This window comes from Sceloporus undulatus, chromosome 10, assembly GCF_019175285.1.
Source record: "Sceloporus undulatus isolate JIND9_A2432 ecotype Alabama chromosome 10, SceUnd_v1.1, whole genome shotgun sequence".
In the NCBI taxonomy this organism is placed as follows: Eukaryota; Metazoa; Chordata; class Lepidosauria; order Squamata; family Phrynosomatidae; genus Sceloporus; species Sceloporus undulatus.
This window is the reverse complement of record NC_056531.1, coordinates 9,082,191-9,101,377: the sequence shown is the minus strand read 5'-3', so window position 1 is coordinate 9,101,377 and position 19,187 is coordinate 9,082,191. Positions and strand designations below refer to the sequence as shown.

Here is a 19,187-nt window from a genome sequence, read left to right as displayed (position 1 = left end):
ACCTTTATAAAGCACAATCTTTTAATTAGGCGGTTCCCTGCCCTCAGGCTTACAATCTAAAAAGACACGATTCATGTTTTTCTTAACCTTCTCAAACTATATCCCTTTCTAAACTCACTCCCACATGTGGTTACAGATGGCACTTGGAATCCTCTATCATAGCTACGTTATGTAACATTACATATACTTAGGTATATAGCAGAGGTGCTAAGAAACCCTGTTAGTGAATTGTGAAGATGTGTAACAGGACATGGCCAAGAGTGTCCTGATGAACATTGGCACTCCCTAGTCTGTTCTGCATTGGTCTACTTGTGCATATGTCACTTTGCCAGTCCTCCTATGAAGTAACATAATGGCATCCCTTTACTGGATATGGATGGCATGGAACTAGCCCAATTCTAATTCCTGTAGACTTAAGTCTCAAAGGGGATGCCAACCAGCATTTTGTTTGTTTGTTTTCTATCAGGTCTTTATCTGATTTGTAGCATGTGGGGAAAAGACTTTGGTGAAGGTTCCAAAAATCATGAAGGAAAGATTTTCCTGAACACAGATATTGCTGGGTTGGCAAGTGCAGAACATGGGCTTGGAGGTCCATGTTCCAGGTTTAGTTCCACCAGCCAAACATCATGAAAGATCTGCTTTAACCAAATAACAGAGTTTGGAATGTTACTTTTATGTAAAATGAGTATAAATCATTCCAAGGGCATCATCTCAGCACTAGTCAATTATGGATAGCTACAGCATGTCATCATATACATTCTTCCTTAACTTTACTAGCTTTGCCAAGGAGTGATCTGCTTCTTTTGCTTGGCTGGTTGAGAATACTTATTTGCCACAGTGAACAGTATTTAAGAAACACAGCTACTCAATATTCTGCAAATCAGAGGATTTTGAATTTTAACCTCCCATATCAAGGGGATACAAAGGCCTGTCAGGTTTTTAGTGTTGTTCATAGTTCACCAGTCCACTTTCTGGCACATTTTTGTCTCCATTTACACCTCCATGCTGGAACTCCCCCCCTCCACCTTTCTCTACTTGCCACAAAGACATCAAGGGCATCTAGCAGATGCAGAAAATACCGAGATAAAGCAGCAAGAAGAAAAATTCCTTCTGTGCACACAGTAAAGGCACCCAAAGTGCCCTTTTAGAAGAGTACAGTTGGGCAGATCCCACATTTTAAAAAATAGCAGTTTACTAACATATTTGGGATTATATTATCCCTTTTATGTTATCACATTGAGGTGGGCATCTTGCTAGTGGCATTTGCAGGCATAAATCTACCTTAGATTTGCTTATGTCTTTTTTTGGTCATTGCAGATGTTTGTATTCCACAATGACCAAAGCCCTCCCCAGACTGACTTTCCACAAGGCCATCAGTGGCCGGTGGAGAGCGGAGGGGGACTGGAGAAATATCTGGCTATGTCCTTGTAGTAAGATGCAGAATGATTATATCACATCTCCAGAGGAGTCCAGGGGTTGTTGAATGTCCAGCTGCAGCCTCTGTTCTGCATATGGAACTACTGTGCTATGCAGAGCCATACAGGATCTCAATCCAAGAATCTTAAAGAGAACAGGATCATGATACAAGCACTGTCAGAAAAAAAAGTCAAATGTAAAATACAGAGAGTTGTTATTCTTTCCAGCGCTTTCTGAATTGTAGGGGTGGTTAAAAAGATTTCATTTTGTCCTGGCTTTCTGTGACTTTTCAGGATATCTTAATAGTGATAAAATGAGATAAAACAGAATGTTGGCTCAAGGGAAAGACAGTGAAACTAATATTCTTTATCAGCAATAGGCAAAATCGGATATGCAAGTTAAAAAGCATGGATTTATAAATTATAAATGGTCACCTATCTCTCCTGGCAGCTTGCAAAATTTTATTGGTCACTTTGTATTTTGCATTTGTTCTTGTCATTTCTAGCTGGACCACTCATTTTCTTCATTTGGATTCCACAAACAATGTCAATAGCAGTTATGGCAAGCAGTGAGAGGTGCGTTCTTAGAAACAATGGTGATGTGTGCCAAAGGCCTTCATAAACATGTTTCCAGTAATTTGGATAAACCAAGCTTTCAACCGTAAGTCTGCAAGGCTACTGTAGGGCAGTTCAGTACTGTAGGGCAATTAAAATATGATTGTATGAATTGGATTATGATGGACTGAGTTTAAATGTATCACTTAGATTTAAGTGGGATGGGAGGATAGAGAGGGATGGATAGGTGAGTGCTGAAGGGCTTCTAATCTGCAAAGCTTTTAAAATTACAAATAGGTTTTGTATCTCAGACATGTCAAACGGCAGGTTCACACAGGCATGCTGAATACACACTGAATGTCAAACAGCAATTTCAGATGTGTATGCTGAATAAATGTTGCTAAGTACATAGTCATGTTCTATAGTGGGTAATCGTCATACCTGAAACTTTCTACCACATATTAATTCAAAGGCTGTAATATTCATTCAATGGAGATATGCTTGGTTTAGTTATCAGTGCTGAGTTACCAAGTGATGTACATGTCTGTGTGAATTGGCCCAGAGTTAAAGGAAACAAAAATGGATAAAAGGAAGCTCCTATCCCATCCTAGCTAATCTAATCCAATCCAAGACAGGACTGGATTAGGTTTAATGTAATTAGATAGGATGATATTGGATAGGATAGGATTAGATTAGACAGGATTAATCTAATTTTATCCTACCTAAATTAATCTAATCATATCATATCATGGCCAATCTAACTGTATCATATACAAATTAAACTATTCCAATCTAATCAATTTTATGCTATTTCCTACTGTCTAATCTTATCCTAGCTAACCTATGCTAATCCTATTTAAACCTATGCAGTCTAATCTAGTGTTATACAATCTCAACTATTTTAAAATTTGATTTGATCCTGCTCTTCTCACAATGTGGGGCCCAAAGTGGCTATCCTGTCTTCAGGCTGGATGGTCTGTCTTGTAGTTGCTCTGAGGAGGTTTATTGCTCTGTGTACACCAAAGAGGTGCAAACCGTGATTTCTTCTCCTGTGCCATGTATAACAGATGCTTTTATGGGGCGTGTAATTTTTGATAGTCACACCTTTTTGTGCATACAGTGCAAGGTGCAAAATTAATATAGACAGAGGTTGAGGTTGGATCATTTGCCAAATAGATGAGAATTGATTTTGGTTGGGGCAGGTTTCTAGGAAACCTGCAACCAGTTCATTGTCTCTTCTTGACATCTTTGGCTGTAAGGCACTGGTAGGATATATACGAAGAACAGTGAACCTTTGGTTCACTGGAGTTTGGTTCCAGGACTGCCCTTGAGTACCAAAATCCGTGGATGCTCAGCATAGGAAAATGGTGTCCATTATATAAAATAGCAAAATCAAGGTTTGCTTTCTGGAGTTTGTATGTTTTTTTGAAATATTTCCAAGCTTAAATCCATGAATAAAGAATTTGTGGATATGAAGGGCCAACTGTACTTTCTCCTCATAAACAAGCAGTGCTAGTAAAGATCCACAAGTGAAAAGTTACAATAGCTAAGTGTGCAGAGTGTAACACCCTGCATGCACTGCTTTGTGGTACTTTTGCCCCAGAAGGCTACTTTCAAGCCCCAAGGTGCTGCCATGTCTGTGTATTGGCACAGGACGAAGGTGGGAATAGAGACAAGGCAGCACCTGGATGCAGGTGGCTCATTGGAGTTGGGCTTGGTTTGGTCTTTGCCTGGTCATGACTATTGCCCCAGCCAGTAAGCAGCCCTGGGACTTGAAAGCTGCCTTGGGGAAGGGTGGTCAGATGTTGTACAAGAAGGTAATGAATACATGCTTAAGCAATACCAAAGATGACTGAGATCCTACACTGAGGAGAAAGAGCGTAACCTGATACTCACTATGTTCTAGAACAGTTGTGCAAAGCCATGTCTTTAGTGAATTGTGAGGTTTCACATTTCAGTGTACAACCAAAAGTGCATGCTCATACAATCCATGTGTGTGCACATCTGTGTGTGACCATATGTAATGCGCCTGCACACCAATGCACAATCATGTACAATGGCAACACATCCACAATTCCGCTTCTGCAATCTTGGGCTGAAAGAGCATTCCTCATTAGACAACAATGTGTATCTGCTTCCATAGGGGAAATGTGTAGGAGCTCAATTGGATTCTGGCCAATGAAATGCGGATGTCATCCTGAGTTATGCATATGTATGTCACAAACACAATTTGAGTTAATATTAGAAAGGAAGGCAAGGGGAGGAAAATACTCCATGGAGAACTCCCTGAAACATGGAGCTAGTACCGAGCATGAAAACTTCTACTTCTAGTTCATAGTTCTAGAATGCACCCATGCTCTCTGGTTTTTACAAGAGAACAAAACAATGATCAAGCTGTTTATCCGGGATGTTTGTTGCCATTCGTTTTTTTTTTTCCTTTAAAGAATCCTTCATAATCTTTTCTGTGAAATTGCATGGCTGTTGGGAACACCATGTGAAAACCACTGGCCTAGTCCCACATGGACCTCACTCTGGGATGATCGAAAAGTGATTGGGTAAATTGGCTCTAAGCAACCAGAAAATGAGTTAAGGAAACCCCAGAGAGAAAAGCCACTGTGGCTAACAGGACCTGGTGTTATCTATAAACATTGCAACTTGCTCAGCTGCTCTGAGATGGATGGAGGCTGTCATCTTTCTAATCCTTTAGGATTTAAGAAGGTGCATAACGGATGGGTGATTTTTTCAAAGGAGACGGCTTACAAACTTGACTACATGGAGCTGATAATAATAAGAATAAAAATAGAAAGAAAGAAATCCTCCAGAGAAAGTCAGGGACAGCTTTGTGGGTTGTCAGGTAGTTATTAAATATAACATTTGCCAGGCAGCTGAACATTCATCCCAGAGACAGCAATGTGGCAGAACCCATGATTCACACAAACTATATTCTTGTTTGATAAAGTGAGGAGATATTCAGATACTGTAAAGCAAAAGATTTATTCATATTTTTACAAGAGCTGAAATATTTGTGCACCCTATTCTTCTCTGATAACCAGTTTTATTGAGATGCCCTGTCCTGTGATTAATTGTGAAGGTATTACTCATCTAATGCTGAAGTAAAGGTTTCTGTTAATTTAATTTCTGTGCAGCACAAACATATGCATCCTTATCTGAAACTACGTCCCACTGTTCAGGGTTGCAACCTACCAACTATGTATGTGTGTGTGTATGTATGTGCTTTCAAGTTGCCTGTAACTTTATGGTGACCCCATGAATTTAATAGGGTTTTCTTAGGCAAGGAATACTCAGATATGGTTTTGCCCAGTTCCTTCCTCTGAAATATAGCCTACAGCACCTGGCCTCCATTGACAGTCTCCCATCCAATTACTAACCAGAGCTGACTCTGCTTAGCATTCAAGAGCAGGCCAGATGTGCTGACTTTGGGTTATTTAGGCTGCACCTGCCCCTCCAAATCTTAACCAAAAACATGTGTTACTCCAATGGTAGATAAAAAAAAAATCTGTATATAAAATTATTAAATAAAAATAATAATACAGCATACATGACTCCTTAGAGGCATAAATAATTAGAAAAGTGTAGTGAGGGGGAAGAAAACTGAGATGGAACAGTGAACTGCAAAACATAACATGAATGTGGAGTATACTGAAGTCAAACACTTAAAAAAATTGGAGGCATCTTCTTCCCAGCATGGTGGCGAGTAAGCCCTGGAGAATATACTGTGACTTGAAACCATTTGTGAGGTTGGTCTTGCATGGGGGATGTACACTCACATTATGCCATAGCTAGAACAGGAATAGTGTGTGGAAGTAGGCAATGTGTAATTATGGAAATCTCTGCTTACAATATTAATTTGGAACACTTTGGAGTCTACTGTTAGTGAGATTACTGTGTATGTCAACGGAGAGTTGGGAACGACCACCACACTTAATTGTTTTTTAAAGGGATTTTTTTTTTAAAGAAATGGGTCCGGCTGCAATAGATGCACACAGGCAAACTGTATTATTGAATGTAGACAAGATTCTAACAGTGCAGTCCTATTTGCACTAACCTGAGAGTAATCCCACTGAAACAGATGGGCTCACTTTTGAGTACACATGCATACACAAAAATGAAAGTGACATTTTTTCCCAAAGGCTTCTTACAGAAGTAATTCTTTAAAATGGGGAAAAGGGATGATGATGATGATGATGATGATGATAATATTTATTTGCATCCCGCCTCTCCCTGTGTTGGATCGAGGCGGGTAACAACAAACAAAAGAACAAAAAAAAAAAAAATGCTACACAGCAAATCACAAGTAAAAACATAGCATAACACCCTAAAACTCCCTCCAACCCTAAAATAATGTTAAAACAACAATTCCCAATAAAATGCTCCCAATAAAATCAATAAAATCAATCACGATCACAGTCTGGTGGGAATGGCTATGCAACTGGAGAGTAAACATTCTGAGGAGGTCAGTTAGGGAAGACCTGCCGGAAGAGATCCGTTTTTATTGTTTTCTTAAAGGCCTCTAAAGATGTTATGTTGCGGATCTCCTCTGGCAGGTCATTCCAGATTTTTGGAGCGGCAACAGAAAACGTCCTCTGGGAAGTCGTTACCAGTCTGGTTTTCTTAGACTGCAAGAGATTCTTCCCAGAGGACCTGAGAGTGCGGGAAGGATTGTATGGGAGGAGGCGTTCCCTCAGGTAAGCTGGACCCAAGCCATGCAGGGCTTTATAGGTAATGACCAACACCTTATACTGTGCCCGGAAGCTAATAGGCAGCCAGTGTAGGGATTTTAAGATAGGTGTAATAGGTTCAAATTTCAAACTCCCTGTAACCAATCTGGCTGCCATATTTTGGACCAGTTGCAGCTTCCGAATGAGGCATGAGGCTTGCCCCAGGTAGAGCTCATTGCAGAAATCAAGACGAGAGGTTACCAGTGAATGTACAACCGTTTCTAGGTTTTTCTGTTCCAGGAAGGGTCGTAGCTGGCGTATCAGCCGAAGCTGATAACAGGCACTTCTGGCCATCGCATCCACCTGAGATGACAGCTGAAGCGACAAGTCCAGGAGTACCCCCAAGCTATGAACACAGTCCTTTAGGGGAAGTGTGACCCCATCCAGAACTGGAGAGTTTATCACCATTCTCAGATTAGGATTGCCTATAGTGAATACCTCCGTTTTATTTGGATTCAGTTTAAGTCTATTTTTTCCCTCATCCAATCCATTACTGACCTCAGACAGTCATTCAGAGGGGAGATGCCAACCTTGATCACCAAAACAGTCAAGACATGGAGAAGCAAATTTGGGTGTCATCAGCGTACTGATAACACCCCGCCCCATGTCTCCGGATGATCTCACCCAGCGGCATCATGTAAATGTTGAATAGCATTGGAGACAGTATCGCGCCTAGAGGGACACCCGATTTGAGCTCCCTCTTGGCGGAACAACTGTTCCCAAGCGACATCATCTGGAACCTACCTGAGAGATAGGACCGGAACCACTGCAAAGCAGTGCCCCCAATTCCTAACCCTCTCAGGCGTTCCAAAAGGATACCATGATCTATGGTATCGAAGGCCACTGAGAGGTCCAAGACCACCAACGGGGCCACACTTCCCCTGTTGATGCACAGACGGAGATCATCGACCAAGGTGACCATGGCAGTCTTGACTACGTATCCCAACCTGAAGCCAGTTTGAAATGGATCAAGATAATTGGTGTCATCCAAGACTGCTTGGAGTTGGTTGGCAACTGCCCTCTTGATCACCTTGCCCAAAAAAGGAAGAAGAGATACCGGCTGATAGTTAGATTTGTCCAGGGCATCAAGGGAAGGCTTTTTAAGAATAGGTTTAACCACAGCCAGTTTTAAACTGGCTGGAAAACTGCCTTCCCTGAGGAAGGCATTAATTATAGATCTTAACAAACTCATAGTTGCCTCCCCTCCCTGGATGGCCAGCCATGAAGGGCAGGGGTAGGCTTGCCATATCCCGCCTGGGGGTGGGACTTTCCCAGTTTGGGGCGGGTCCACACGGTCCCGCCCCGGTTTGGCCCCGCCCCTGGGATTCCCCCCCCCAGCGAGGCCCTGGAGGCAGCTCCACGATCGCGGAGTCCTCCAAGGCCTCGCCGGGGCTTGGAAGACGCTCTCTCCCAGGCCCCAGTGAGGCCTTGGACAAGGTTTTAAAATGTAGGACCTTTTTTTTTTTAATTTCCTGGCCACGAAATAATAATAAAAAGGTCCTACATTTTAAAACCTTGTCCTACATTTTTCCCGGTTTGGAGGTCCTTGGGGATGGCAACCCTAGGCAGGGGTCAAGAGGGCAGGTGATCTTTTTGACTTTAGCAAGCAGCTTGTCTATGTCATCAGTACTCAGAGATTGAAACTGATCCAAATTAATCTCATTAACAGAGTCGCTGGACACCTCTCTAGATGTTTCTGTGTTAAGGCTGGAGTCTAAACAGGCACTTATCTGAGAGATTTTATCTGCAAAGTAATCATTGAAAATATCACAGCAGGCCTCCGTGGGTTGTAATAACAGATTCAAGGTGGAAGGAGTCTGAGTTAACTTCCTAACCACCTTGAAAAGCTCTGCCGGACGAGACTTCGCAGATGCAATAGATGCAGAAAAGAAAAATTTCTTTGCTGCATTTATTGCCACTCACTCGATAGGCTTTAAGTGAAGTCCTATGACGTGTCTTGTTGGATAGGGATTGAATCTTTTGCCAGTGGCGCTTTAGTCATTGTACAGCCCGCTTCATCTTTCTAAGATCTTCAGTATACCAAGAATTTCTATTTGAAGCGGGCTGAGAAGAACGCTTGGGAGCGATTGAGTCGATAGCTTTTGTGAGATCATTGTTCCAGGTGGACACCAAGGCTTCGACAGATTCGTCGACGTTATCAGCCATTGCACCCTCTAGGGCTTCCTGGAACCTTTTGGGTTCCATTAGCCTTCGAGGGCAAACCATTGCAATAGGTTATGAATGGTGACCTTTAGTCCAACCATAACCAGGAAATGTGGGCCATGACAAAGGGGAGGTACAAATTACCTCCACCCACGGATTTTCCTGTTCCGAACAAAAGACCACAATGCGTAGGCCCAGAGACAATCTGGGATAGGCCCATGTTTGTCATGGCCCACATGAACTCCCGAACTGCCCCTGTAAGATCTGAAGAACTGGACTCGAGGGGGATGTTGAAATCTCCCAGAACAAGAAGCCTGGGAGTTTCCAACACCAGCTCCGAGACCAGTTGGGTCAGCTCAGCTAGGGAGTCTGTTAAGCAATGGGGTGGTCAGTATACCAACAGAATCCCTAGACTATCCCTTGTCTTCAGGCGAAGGTACATAGCCTCGATGCAGTTTAGTTGTTGGAGAGGTATCCTGGTCAAGGTAAGGTTGTTCTTATGGACTATGGCCACCCCACCCCCTCGCCCACATATCCATACTTATCCAACAGACATGTAGCCTGCCTTACCTTGGGTGGAAAAGAGTGGCCGAGCAAGATCTTGCGTGTAGTGGAACCCTGGAAAGACGCTGGGAGCAGGAGGTCTGCTGAATAGGTCAAGCTTCCCTCCTATTTCTAGCTTGTGGGGATCCAGCTGCATTTGCTGTCAAAGGATACAAGAAACAATCTTACTATACATTTTCCTTTTCTTTATCGGGGGGAAGGGGGGTGGAAGGACTGCTAACCGAGGGGGCTTACTTCACAGCTATGTAAGCATTGCCAGAACGAGTTAGCCAGAGTGACAGTAGCATCTGTGGTCACATACTGGAAGTCATGCTCTGACAGCAGCCACTACAGCTTCTCAGAGCTTCCTGCCTTCCCTGCAAATAAGGTCTGAAGTGAGCTTTTAGCTTCACAGTGTTAACACAGCAGGAGAATGCAGTGCAATAGATGGAGTGAATCCGGCATCCCTCAGACCTGCCTGCAGTCCCGACACGACACAAAGTATTCAGTGGGCTGAGTCTGCAGACAGAACCAAATCTCAAGGAGTTGGATGACAAAAAATTGTGTACTTGATGGCTTCATTACAGAGACATAGGCAGACAGAGAAAGAAGGAGATTTGTGTAGACTTCCCCTTTCCTGGGGCCAAGACACCACAAAATCAAAGACTTGTGGAACAGAAAGAGTATGAGGAGAGAATCCACTGTTTGCTTTCAGAGTGCTTCACAGAACCATTCTTTTCCAAAGGTTTATGAGGGTAGAGCATCTCTTCCCACACTTGGAAAGCTAGCCTACAATAAAATGACTGGACAGCAACAGCATCCCAGTGAGGACTGGATCACTTTCCTCAAAAGGGGTGACAGATATCGGAGTCCTATGGAAGGGTGGCCTGTATTCTGCTGCTACTGAGGTCAGCACTGTGCAGGAGTGGGACGCTGTAGAGCTGCTATCAAAAAAGCAGTAGCCAAGCTTCTTCTGTCCACTGGTAATAAGTAGAAAAACAAAAGCTATGACAGGACATCATGACACTCCAACTTCCCTCACTTCATTAGGTTCTCCTGCACAAATTTAGACTCTCAAGCAAAACTGCATTTGACACTAGCTTATACAAAATCTGAATAACTGCATAGCTGCTAATGAAGAGTCTCCGTTTTTTCCAGATACCTGAGAGGCTATAACTAGAGCTATTATGAACTCAAACACTGGCACTCAACCATGCAGAAGAAAGGCTCTTATGGTTCTGTCTGGATGTGTATATTAGCTACAACACTACTTTGGCTACTATGGGGCAAAGAATCTACAACACTGCCTTAACCATTTTAGTATTTCTGGAAAGCTCTGGATCACAAGCTATTTTGAAGTATATTGATTGCTAGAAAAACAGATGGCGCCATTCCTAGCATTATCAGTTTCAACCGAAGGATGCATCTCTTTTTTTTTTTTCTGCTTAAAAATAATAGTACAGTCAGTGAAAGTGACAATGTATGCAATCCAGTTCCATTAAAATCAGGGAAGACTTGCCATTAGATGCATCATTATTGTGGATTGATCCTATTTTATGCTTTCTCCTGATACTAGTTATGCAGCTATGGTGGTTAATACTCATAATAAATTAATGAGCAAAACCCAAAGCAAATAGTGCTGATAGTAGTGAGATAATGGTATAAAAACAACTCCTCTGATTCTAAATCTGCTTCTGTTCAAGGCACCTAGAATTCTGGCAATCCCTAAACATCTGTGTCCATCATGTGGTAGTTATCAAAAAACATCTGCAGAAATTGAGTGACCACAATTAATCTATGGTTGCTGCTAAACTGACATTTTTGAAGTACAGTACAGGCAGTTTCTGTAGCTAAGTCAACGCTTAATTTCTAACCTTCTCCTAGAGAGTGAGAAGATCTTACATCTATGGATGGAATTCTCCACCTTTGAGGACACGACCACTGCCCAGAATGTTTGTAATTGCCCCCAATGGATTCACCAACATCCCACAACATGGCAATGAAATATCTATGGTCTAAGTGCAACAATTAGTACATGTGAAAGGGATCTGGGAGTCCAAGTAGACCACAAGTTGAACATGAGTCAACAGTGTGATGTGGCAGCTATAAAGGCCAATGCAATTTTAGGCTGCATCAATAAAAGTATAGTGTCTAGATCAAGAGAAGTTATAGTGCCACTATATTCTGCTTTGGTCAGGCCCCACCTGGAATATTGTGTCCAGTTCTGGGCACCAGAATTCAAAAAGGGCGTTGAAAAACTGGAGTGTGTCCAAAGGAGGGCCACCAAAATGGTGTAGGGTCTGGAAACCATGCCTTATGAGGAAAGACTCAGGGAGCTGGGTATGTTTAGTCTGGAGAAAAGAATGTTAAGAGGTGATATGATAGCTCTGTTTAAATATTTGAAGGGATGTCATATTGAGGAGGGAGCAAGCTTATTTTCTGCTGCTCCAGAGAACAGGACCGGGAGCAATGGATGCAAGCTACAGGAACATGTACATGGGTGTAGCTAAGAAGACTTGGAACTGGGGGGGGGGAATGAAAAAGACTAATACAGTATGGGAATATGTAAACAATATTGTTTTTTAATTGTAAATAAATCAATAAAGATTATAATAAAAAAAAAGGAAAAGAGATTCCACCTCAACATTAGGAGGAACTTCCTGACAGTAAGGGCTGTTCGATAGTGGAACAAACTCCTTCCTCGGAGCGTTTTGGAGTCTCCTTCCTTGGAGGTCTTCAAACAGAGGCTGGATAGCCATCTGTCAGGGATACTTTGATTGTGATTTCCTGCATGGACTGGATGACCCTTGTGGTCTCTTCCAACTCTACGATTCTATGATTCTATGTTCTAACTAGCACATTTTAGGTCTTTCCTTGTTGAATTTAACTGTAATCCTCAATAACATGTGCATGAGCAATATAGGTGGCATAACTCAAGATGTGAAGACTGTGGACTTCAGAATCTTCCAAGTGTAAAATTCTGAGGGCATCACTTGGGCATAGGAAACAGACTATTCCTAACATTCTTACCTCTCCAGTTCCACAGTCCCCCTCCATCCCTCCCCTCCACACAACACCGCAGAAGAAAAACCCCAAGCACCTCTGACACATTGACTGTCATTCTACTCGCCTGCTCTATGTTTTGTAAAATGTCCTTCACCGTACCGCTCATTTCACTCTGAACAGGATAACACTCCATATTCCACAGGAGGTACTAGTACAGAAGGGAAATGATATTAAACACGTGTGCTCTGTATGCCCCCGCCCTCCCCACAAACCTCCCAGCTTTTCTTCTGATCTTCTCCTCTGGGTTGCATATTGCTTTTTGCTACCAGGCTGCCCTGCCCCGCCAGACAAGCGCAACCATTTATAGCTCTATGATAGATGTTAAAAGATAGAAAGGCTTAATTAATTCCACACCTTACAAACAAAAGCAACACTGTAAAAAGCTACTTGTTTGTTAATTTGGGGGTAGTAGTAGTGGGAACATCGCTCAAAAGGCATCTCATCACTTGAATAAATTCACTCATTTACCTTTATCTTTTGCTGGTGGTGGTAGATCTGCCAAGCAATCTGTACATGAACAGCACACCACTTGCCAGGCTTCTGCAAACAAATGGATACAAAATAAAATAAAATGGAGGTTTGACTTAAAATGCCGCTAATGTGCAGTCAAAGCCCTCTCTTGTTAAATTAGCACAGAAAACGAGTCTAACCATTTACTGGTTTATCTTTGTCAGAAATGTACCGTTGTAGTTATTTTTACACAAAGGAAAGTACAGTGGTACCCCGGGTTACGAAAATAATTCGTTCCGCCGCCGCATTCGTAACCCGAAATCCTTCGTAAGCCGAAAAAGCCATAGGCGCTAATGGGGAAAAGCCGCGATTTCGTGCGAAATAGCGCCGAAAAGCACCAAAAATTTTTTCGTAACCCGAAATAACCTTCATAACCCGGAACAGTTTTTTCCTATTGATTTTTTTCGTAACCCGGAAATTTCGTAAGGCGGTGCTTTCGTATCCCGGGGTACCACTGTAATTGTAATACGGCACCCTCTGTACAGCTGGGAGAACATTTGATCCCATGACCTGATCTCTCAATTCATGCTCAAAGGTGGAAGGGGGGGGGGAGTGTGACCCACTGGGCTGTTTTTGTAGTCCATTTCAAATGGGCTACTTGATTTGATTGTTGGTTTGTCTTATTTACAGGTCAGCTGCGACTTGCAGAGTCCTGAGTAGTTTACAGTATGCCATATTTTCAGATATGAGATTGAGCTCCCCAGGAAACAGGGCCTATTTCAGTCACCTTCCTGTCATTGAATATGAGTCCTAAAAGGATCATCTGCGGACACTTGCTTCTTTTAGGGATAAGTGAAAACATTTGATGAGTTGTTTTGGGGAATTTGGGGCCATTTTCCCAACCTCTATTTTAATTTTTTTTAAGATGGAAAAGAAAAGGAAGACTCAATGCCACCTCTGTGCCCATGAGGACCCCACTGGGTTGTTGTTGTGTGCCTTCAAATCATTTCCTGTTTATGGCGACCTTAAGGGTTTTCATAGGGTTTTCTTGGCAAAATTTGTTCAAAAGAAGTTTGCCATGGGCTTCCCCTGAGGCTGAGAGCATGTGACCCAAGGTCACCCAGTGGGTTTCATGGCCGAGTGGGAAATTGAACCCTGGTCTCCAGAGTCTTAGGAAGTTATCACATGGGGGAAAAGGGGGAAGAAAAAGGCACATTTCTGGGATGATTGTGAGATTGCGTGTCAAGAAGTTCAGATGATGTTGCACTCAATCAAGGCTTCTCCCAGGAACAAACTATTCATGAGAAAAGAACAGGTTACTCACCTATAACTGTGGTTCTTCGAGTGGTCACCTGTGCCTTCACACAACTGGGGTATTGCGCCTGCACAGAGATTCCATTCAGAAGCTGACAAGCTGAGCAGATTGGTGGAAGCCCCTCCCACTCCCATGCACTGAGCATGCCCAGTCCCGCCAATCTTGCTCCTCCTTCAGTTCAAGTCTGCCGCAAAAACATGGCAGGGACCTGACTGAGGGGAGGTAGGGCAGGATTTGTGTGAAGGCAAAGATAACCACTCGAAGAACCACAGTTACAGGTGAGTAACCTGTTCTTCTTCTTCGTGGTCTCTGTGCCTCACACAACTGGGTGCCTAAAAAGCTAACCTAAGGAGATGGGAAGATCACTGCAAAACAGAGGAAAGGACAGCATGACCAAAACTGGCATCTCGACGAGACCTGGAATCTAGCCGGTAGTGGAAGGCTGGGGCCACAAAAATGGAAGGCTGGGACCATGTGGCTGCCTTGCAGACATCAGGTAGAGGGACACCTCTAAGGAAGACAGCAGAGGAAGCAACAGCCCTGGTTGAGTGTGAACATACACCAACAGGAAGAGGGTGTTTGGTCAGCTCATAAGCCAGAGAAATAGTCTTTGAGCAATCCATTTTGAAAATCTTTGTGCAGAAACAGGGTGACCCTTCCTGGAACCACCGTAACAAACAAACAACCTTGGTCAACCTGAACTCAGCAGAATGTTGAACATAAAAAGCCAAAGCACGGCGGACATCCAGCATGTGCATAGTCTTTTCCAAAGGCGTAGATGGGTCTGGGTAGATATTGGGTAGAACAATGTCTTGAGAAAGGTGGAAAGGGGAAACCATCTTAGGGAGTAATGAGATGTCTGATCTGAGAATCACTTTGTCTCTGTGGGCAACAAGAAAAGGCTCATCAGAATGCAACGCCGTCAATTCAGAAGCACGTCTGGCTGAAGTAATGGCCACAAGGGAAGACACCTTTAGGGTCAACAGTCTCAGAGAGGCTGAGCCAAAGGTTCAAAGGGAGGCCTAGTTAGCTGCGTAAGCACCAAAGATAGAGACAATGTCGGGGCCTAAGGAGGCATCGGAGGATAGAGATAATGGAGACCTTTGAAGAACCTTTTCATAGTTGGCGTGGTGAACCAGGAGGCTGGTTGGCGGCAATGGCAGACAAATAGACCTCGAGGGAAGAGAAGGCCAAACCTTGATCATGAAGGTGTAAAAGGAAGTGTAAGGCTGTAGAAAGGCTCACGGGACTGGAGGGTTCAGCTCTAGCTGTAGCAAACTCACAAAAGTGACTCCATTTGTAGGAGTAGGATCGTTTAGTAGAGTCTTTTCTAGAAGCTGACAAGACCTTGAGCAATTCAGGAGAGTTCAGGGTCTGATCCTCCAAGCTGTCAGGTGTAAACCTCTTCCTGAGGAGAAGCTATCACCGGTGATGGAAAGTGAGGGGCTAGCTCTGGCTCATATGTGGATTCCTCAGTAGAGTATAGCACCGTAGGTACAGAGAGGGCTACAGATGGAACTACCTGAGGAATTGACAACGGGACCATCAACGGCGAGAGTACAATCAGGGTTACTGATGGGATGGGCATCAACATCAATGTCGACATCGAGACAAGGGTCTCCGCCATAGAGCGAATGGGTGAAGCTGGAGGGCGGGAAACAGTGGCTGTAGTTCAAGGTGGTGGTGACGGGGTACTGTAGCGGCCATCATCTCTAGGAGAGCAAGATCAACGCCGAGAAGGTGATTGAGAGTGACACTGAGGAGGTGAGCGAGAGCGGCGTTGATAGCGAGAAGGGGAGTCTTCCAATATTCTTCAGCTCAATAACGAGCGATGTAGGACCCCGAGGAATGAGGCGAGCCGTGTCTGTATCTTGTCTTGAGGCGAAGGGGATCTGTAGGCTCTGGCTGGAGACTGCCTTCGAGGAGGCGGAGGCGAAAAGGAGAGTCTGTATGCTCTTAATAGAGTTGGCAGGATCTGTGCTGGTACAGTAGCTGGGACAGGAGGCAGAGAAGAGATTGTCGTCAGGACCACAGTAGCGACAGGTGATGGCGTAGGTATAGAGACAGCCATCAACGTCGAGTCCAGAGTGACCGGGATGGGGGATGGCAAATCATCCGCCGATGTCGAGGCGGGCATGAAGAAAACCAACGTGGAGTCAAGCTTAGCCGCAGCTAAAGCTGTAGTTGATGCCGGAGCAGACAACGAAGACAAGGCCAACGTTGGCGCCAAAATAGTTGAAGGGGCAGCTGCCACCTTAGGTTTAGGCTTCTTCCTGGGTTTGTTGTGGGAAGCAGGGGAAGAGTCAGGCCTCTTCTTGAGTTTCTGAGGTGTCTGTTGGGAAACAGAGGGGATCTCCTGAGGCAATGAAGACTCTGAAGAAGATGGCTGCGACATGGAGGCTATCGACGTCGATGTCGCTGATGCAGGAGCTGAGATCGACGTTGATGTAGCAGTTGTTGATGTCGAAGGCCTTGAAATTTTGGGAATTCGTGGAAGTATGTGGATGGGAATTCTTCCCAAAGGATCTACAGCCAAAGCAGATTTTTGGGCAACAGAGAGGGAGTGCTCCCATGAGAAAGATTTAAGTTTGGTGGCTCTATTCCTGAGAGTCACTGCAGTGAAAGCTCTACAATGGGGGCACCTATCAGAAATATGGGTTTCCCCTAAACAAAAAAGGCATTTAGAATGACCGTCATTGAAACCAATTTTCCAGTCACATTCTGAGCAATGTTTAAACATGGCAGCCATAAGAGGCCTAGAAGTGGTAGGCCCATCTGGGCTGGCAACACTTCTCTCTCACAATAATCAAATTTTTAGAGGGCAATGCTCGAAAAAGATAGAAAAGACAAAAATCTACCGTACAGAAAGGGAAAGGGAGAAAAGACAAAAAGTCTACTGTACAGTAGAAATCTATTCAGCTCAGGAGCAAACCAAAGATGTTTCTCTTGCGGCGGATGACAGAAAACTGGAGGAGGAGCTAAATTGGCGGGACTGGGGATGCTCAGTACATGGGAGTGGATGGGACTTCCGCCAATCTGCTCAGCTTTTCAGCTTCCGAATGGAGTCTCTGCGCAGGCGCAACACCCAATTGTGTGAGGCCACGAAGAAGAACCAGAGGAGAACTGGGGCTGGACTGGAAGATGATCCAATGGAGTTTGCGGAGGAAATGGAAAGACAGGGGCTGGCAACGCAATTGAATGGAAGGATGGAAACTGGGAGTTGGGTGCAGAGGGCAATGGACAGCAATGAAAAATATTAGGGAGGCCTGTAGGCCAACCCACAAGGGCAGGAGAAAGCAGGGAAGGAATTTCTTTGTGTTTGTTCTGGTTGTGAACAAAATTGCTAGGATGCTGGTTCTGAATGAGAGGGAGAATTGAGAATTCAAGGGAGCAGGGTTGTAGTTGAGGACTTAGACCCGATCTCTGCCTTGTATTCAAGTTCTTGAGCAAGCTACATGTCCTTTAACATATTCAGTTTCTGTGTAATGGGTGTTTCCTGACTGGCTGTCCCCACCCATGGCATTGATTTTACATTCACATCCATAATACTGTCACAAGACTAAAAAAGTGCTTACTTGATGAAAAAGTCTGAAGATTTTATGACTTTGAAGTATTATTTCATCTACTTACCCTGAAGTCCCCTCCAAAAGAAAATCAAAACCCACTAAGCCTGCCTTGTATTGCATGCACATAAATGTTCATATGTGTATATGTGGTTCTTGTATAAAGAGTAGAGTTAAAAAATCCCTGACAAACCTTACTTACTCGTACGGGAGCCCGATAGGGGTCAGACACCTAAGGAAAATGTGGAAAAACAGATCAGTTTCCCTAAAACTGTTCCATAAAGAGAAAAAGTAAGGAATGTAATTCAGGAGAAGAGAAGTAAGTAAGTAGAGAAAATATAGCAAGAACAGAGTTATTTGGACTGGAATTCTGTTTTGCCTGGGAAAAGGGTAATGCTCTACCTGTACAGTTCCATGTATCCCCACCACAGAAGGTAGTTTTGAAGTGCTAGAGAATTTTACTGGCTTGTGAATGGTGAGAGCTGCTTCAAACCTGTCTTCTGTGATTGTAGTGATCAAAATAAATGAATAAATAAAAATAAAATGCTCATGTCAACCCACATTATGTGAGTATATGTCACCAACTGGATTCCAGCCTATGTTAAACAGGAAACCTCTTTTTATTCTACACCAAAACATAGACCAAGATCCCACATAGGGATTGTGACATAGCAGAAATCTCCATGTGTGGAATTATGCATTGATTATGCTACTCATAATCATAATGGCAAAGTTGCACAACTGAATGACACTGCATGCACAAATCCACATTGATAACCTTGAACTGGTTGCAAATGTTCCATGCTGGACAAAAATGTCAACCTGTTTCCATAGGGGAACTTACACATGCGTAAGATACTAAAAGATACTGGTCATGATGCTTGTTCAGTACAAAAATATAAAAAAGTAATTTCACTGCAAACAGAAAATATAGCCAAACTTGTAGTAGGGAGATAAAAAGAAGAAGAAAGGTTACACACTGTACTTACACCTGGTGTCTTCTGAAGAAGAGTGTGATGTACTGCACCAGGCCTACTTGCTACATCAATTGGATTTGAAGTCTACAAGGAAAAATAGAAACAACCATATGTTTTGTTGCAATGGTAGCAAATTGTATGGCTAGTTCACATGACAGCATTTCTTAGACGTGTCATCAAAGCATCCCTTAGGGAAGGTTATGTACCATCTGCCTTAAAGGAAGCGGTTGTTAGACTGCTTCTGAAAAAACCTTCCCTGGACCCCCTGGACATGAAAAATTATAGGCCTGTTTCCCATCTGCCATTTTTGAGTAAGGTGATCAAGAGGGCTGTCGCTCTTCAGCTCCAAGTGGTCTTGGATGAAACCGATTTTCTAGATCCATTTCAAACTGGCTTCAGGA

The 19,187-nt window shown here is 43.5% G+C and overlaps 1 protein-coding gene across 14 annotated transcripts in view; it reads right to left on the bottom strand.

Moving 5' to 3' along the window:
- The window catches only part of LOC121916497 (autism susceptibility gene 2 protein-like), a 90,240-nt gene that overhangs the window by 12,018 nt on the left and 59,035 nt on the right, over window positions 1-19,187 (bottom strand). For 9 of the 14 annotated variants that reach the window (XM_042441653.1, XM_042441658.1, XM_042441655.1 and 6 more), the window contains 5 exons: window positions 18,799-18,870; window positions 18,003-18,041; window positions 12,950-13,021; window positions 12,546-12,629; window positions 9,443-9,575 (listed from right to left, as the gene is read on the bottom strand). In XM_042441653.1, coding sequence (XP_042297587.1) covers window positions 9,443-9,575; window positions 12,546-12,629; window positions 12,950-13,021; window positions 18,003-18,041; window positions 18,799-18,870 — 400 coding nt within the window. The remainder of the gene's footprint in view (window positions 1-9,442; window positions 9,576-12,545; window positions 12,630-12,949; window positions 13,022-18,002; window positions 18,042-18,798; window positions 18,871-19,187) is intronic. The other 5 variants (XM_042441656.1, XM_042441667.1, XM_042441657.1 and 2 more) reach the window with 3 other exon arrangements.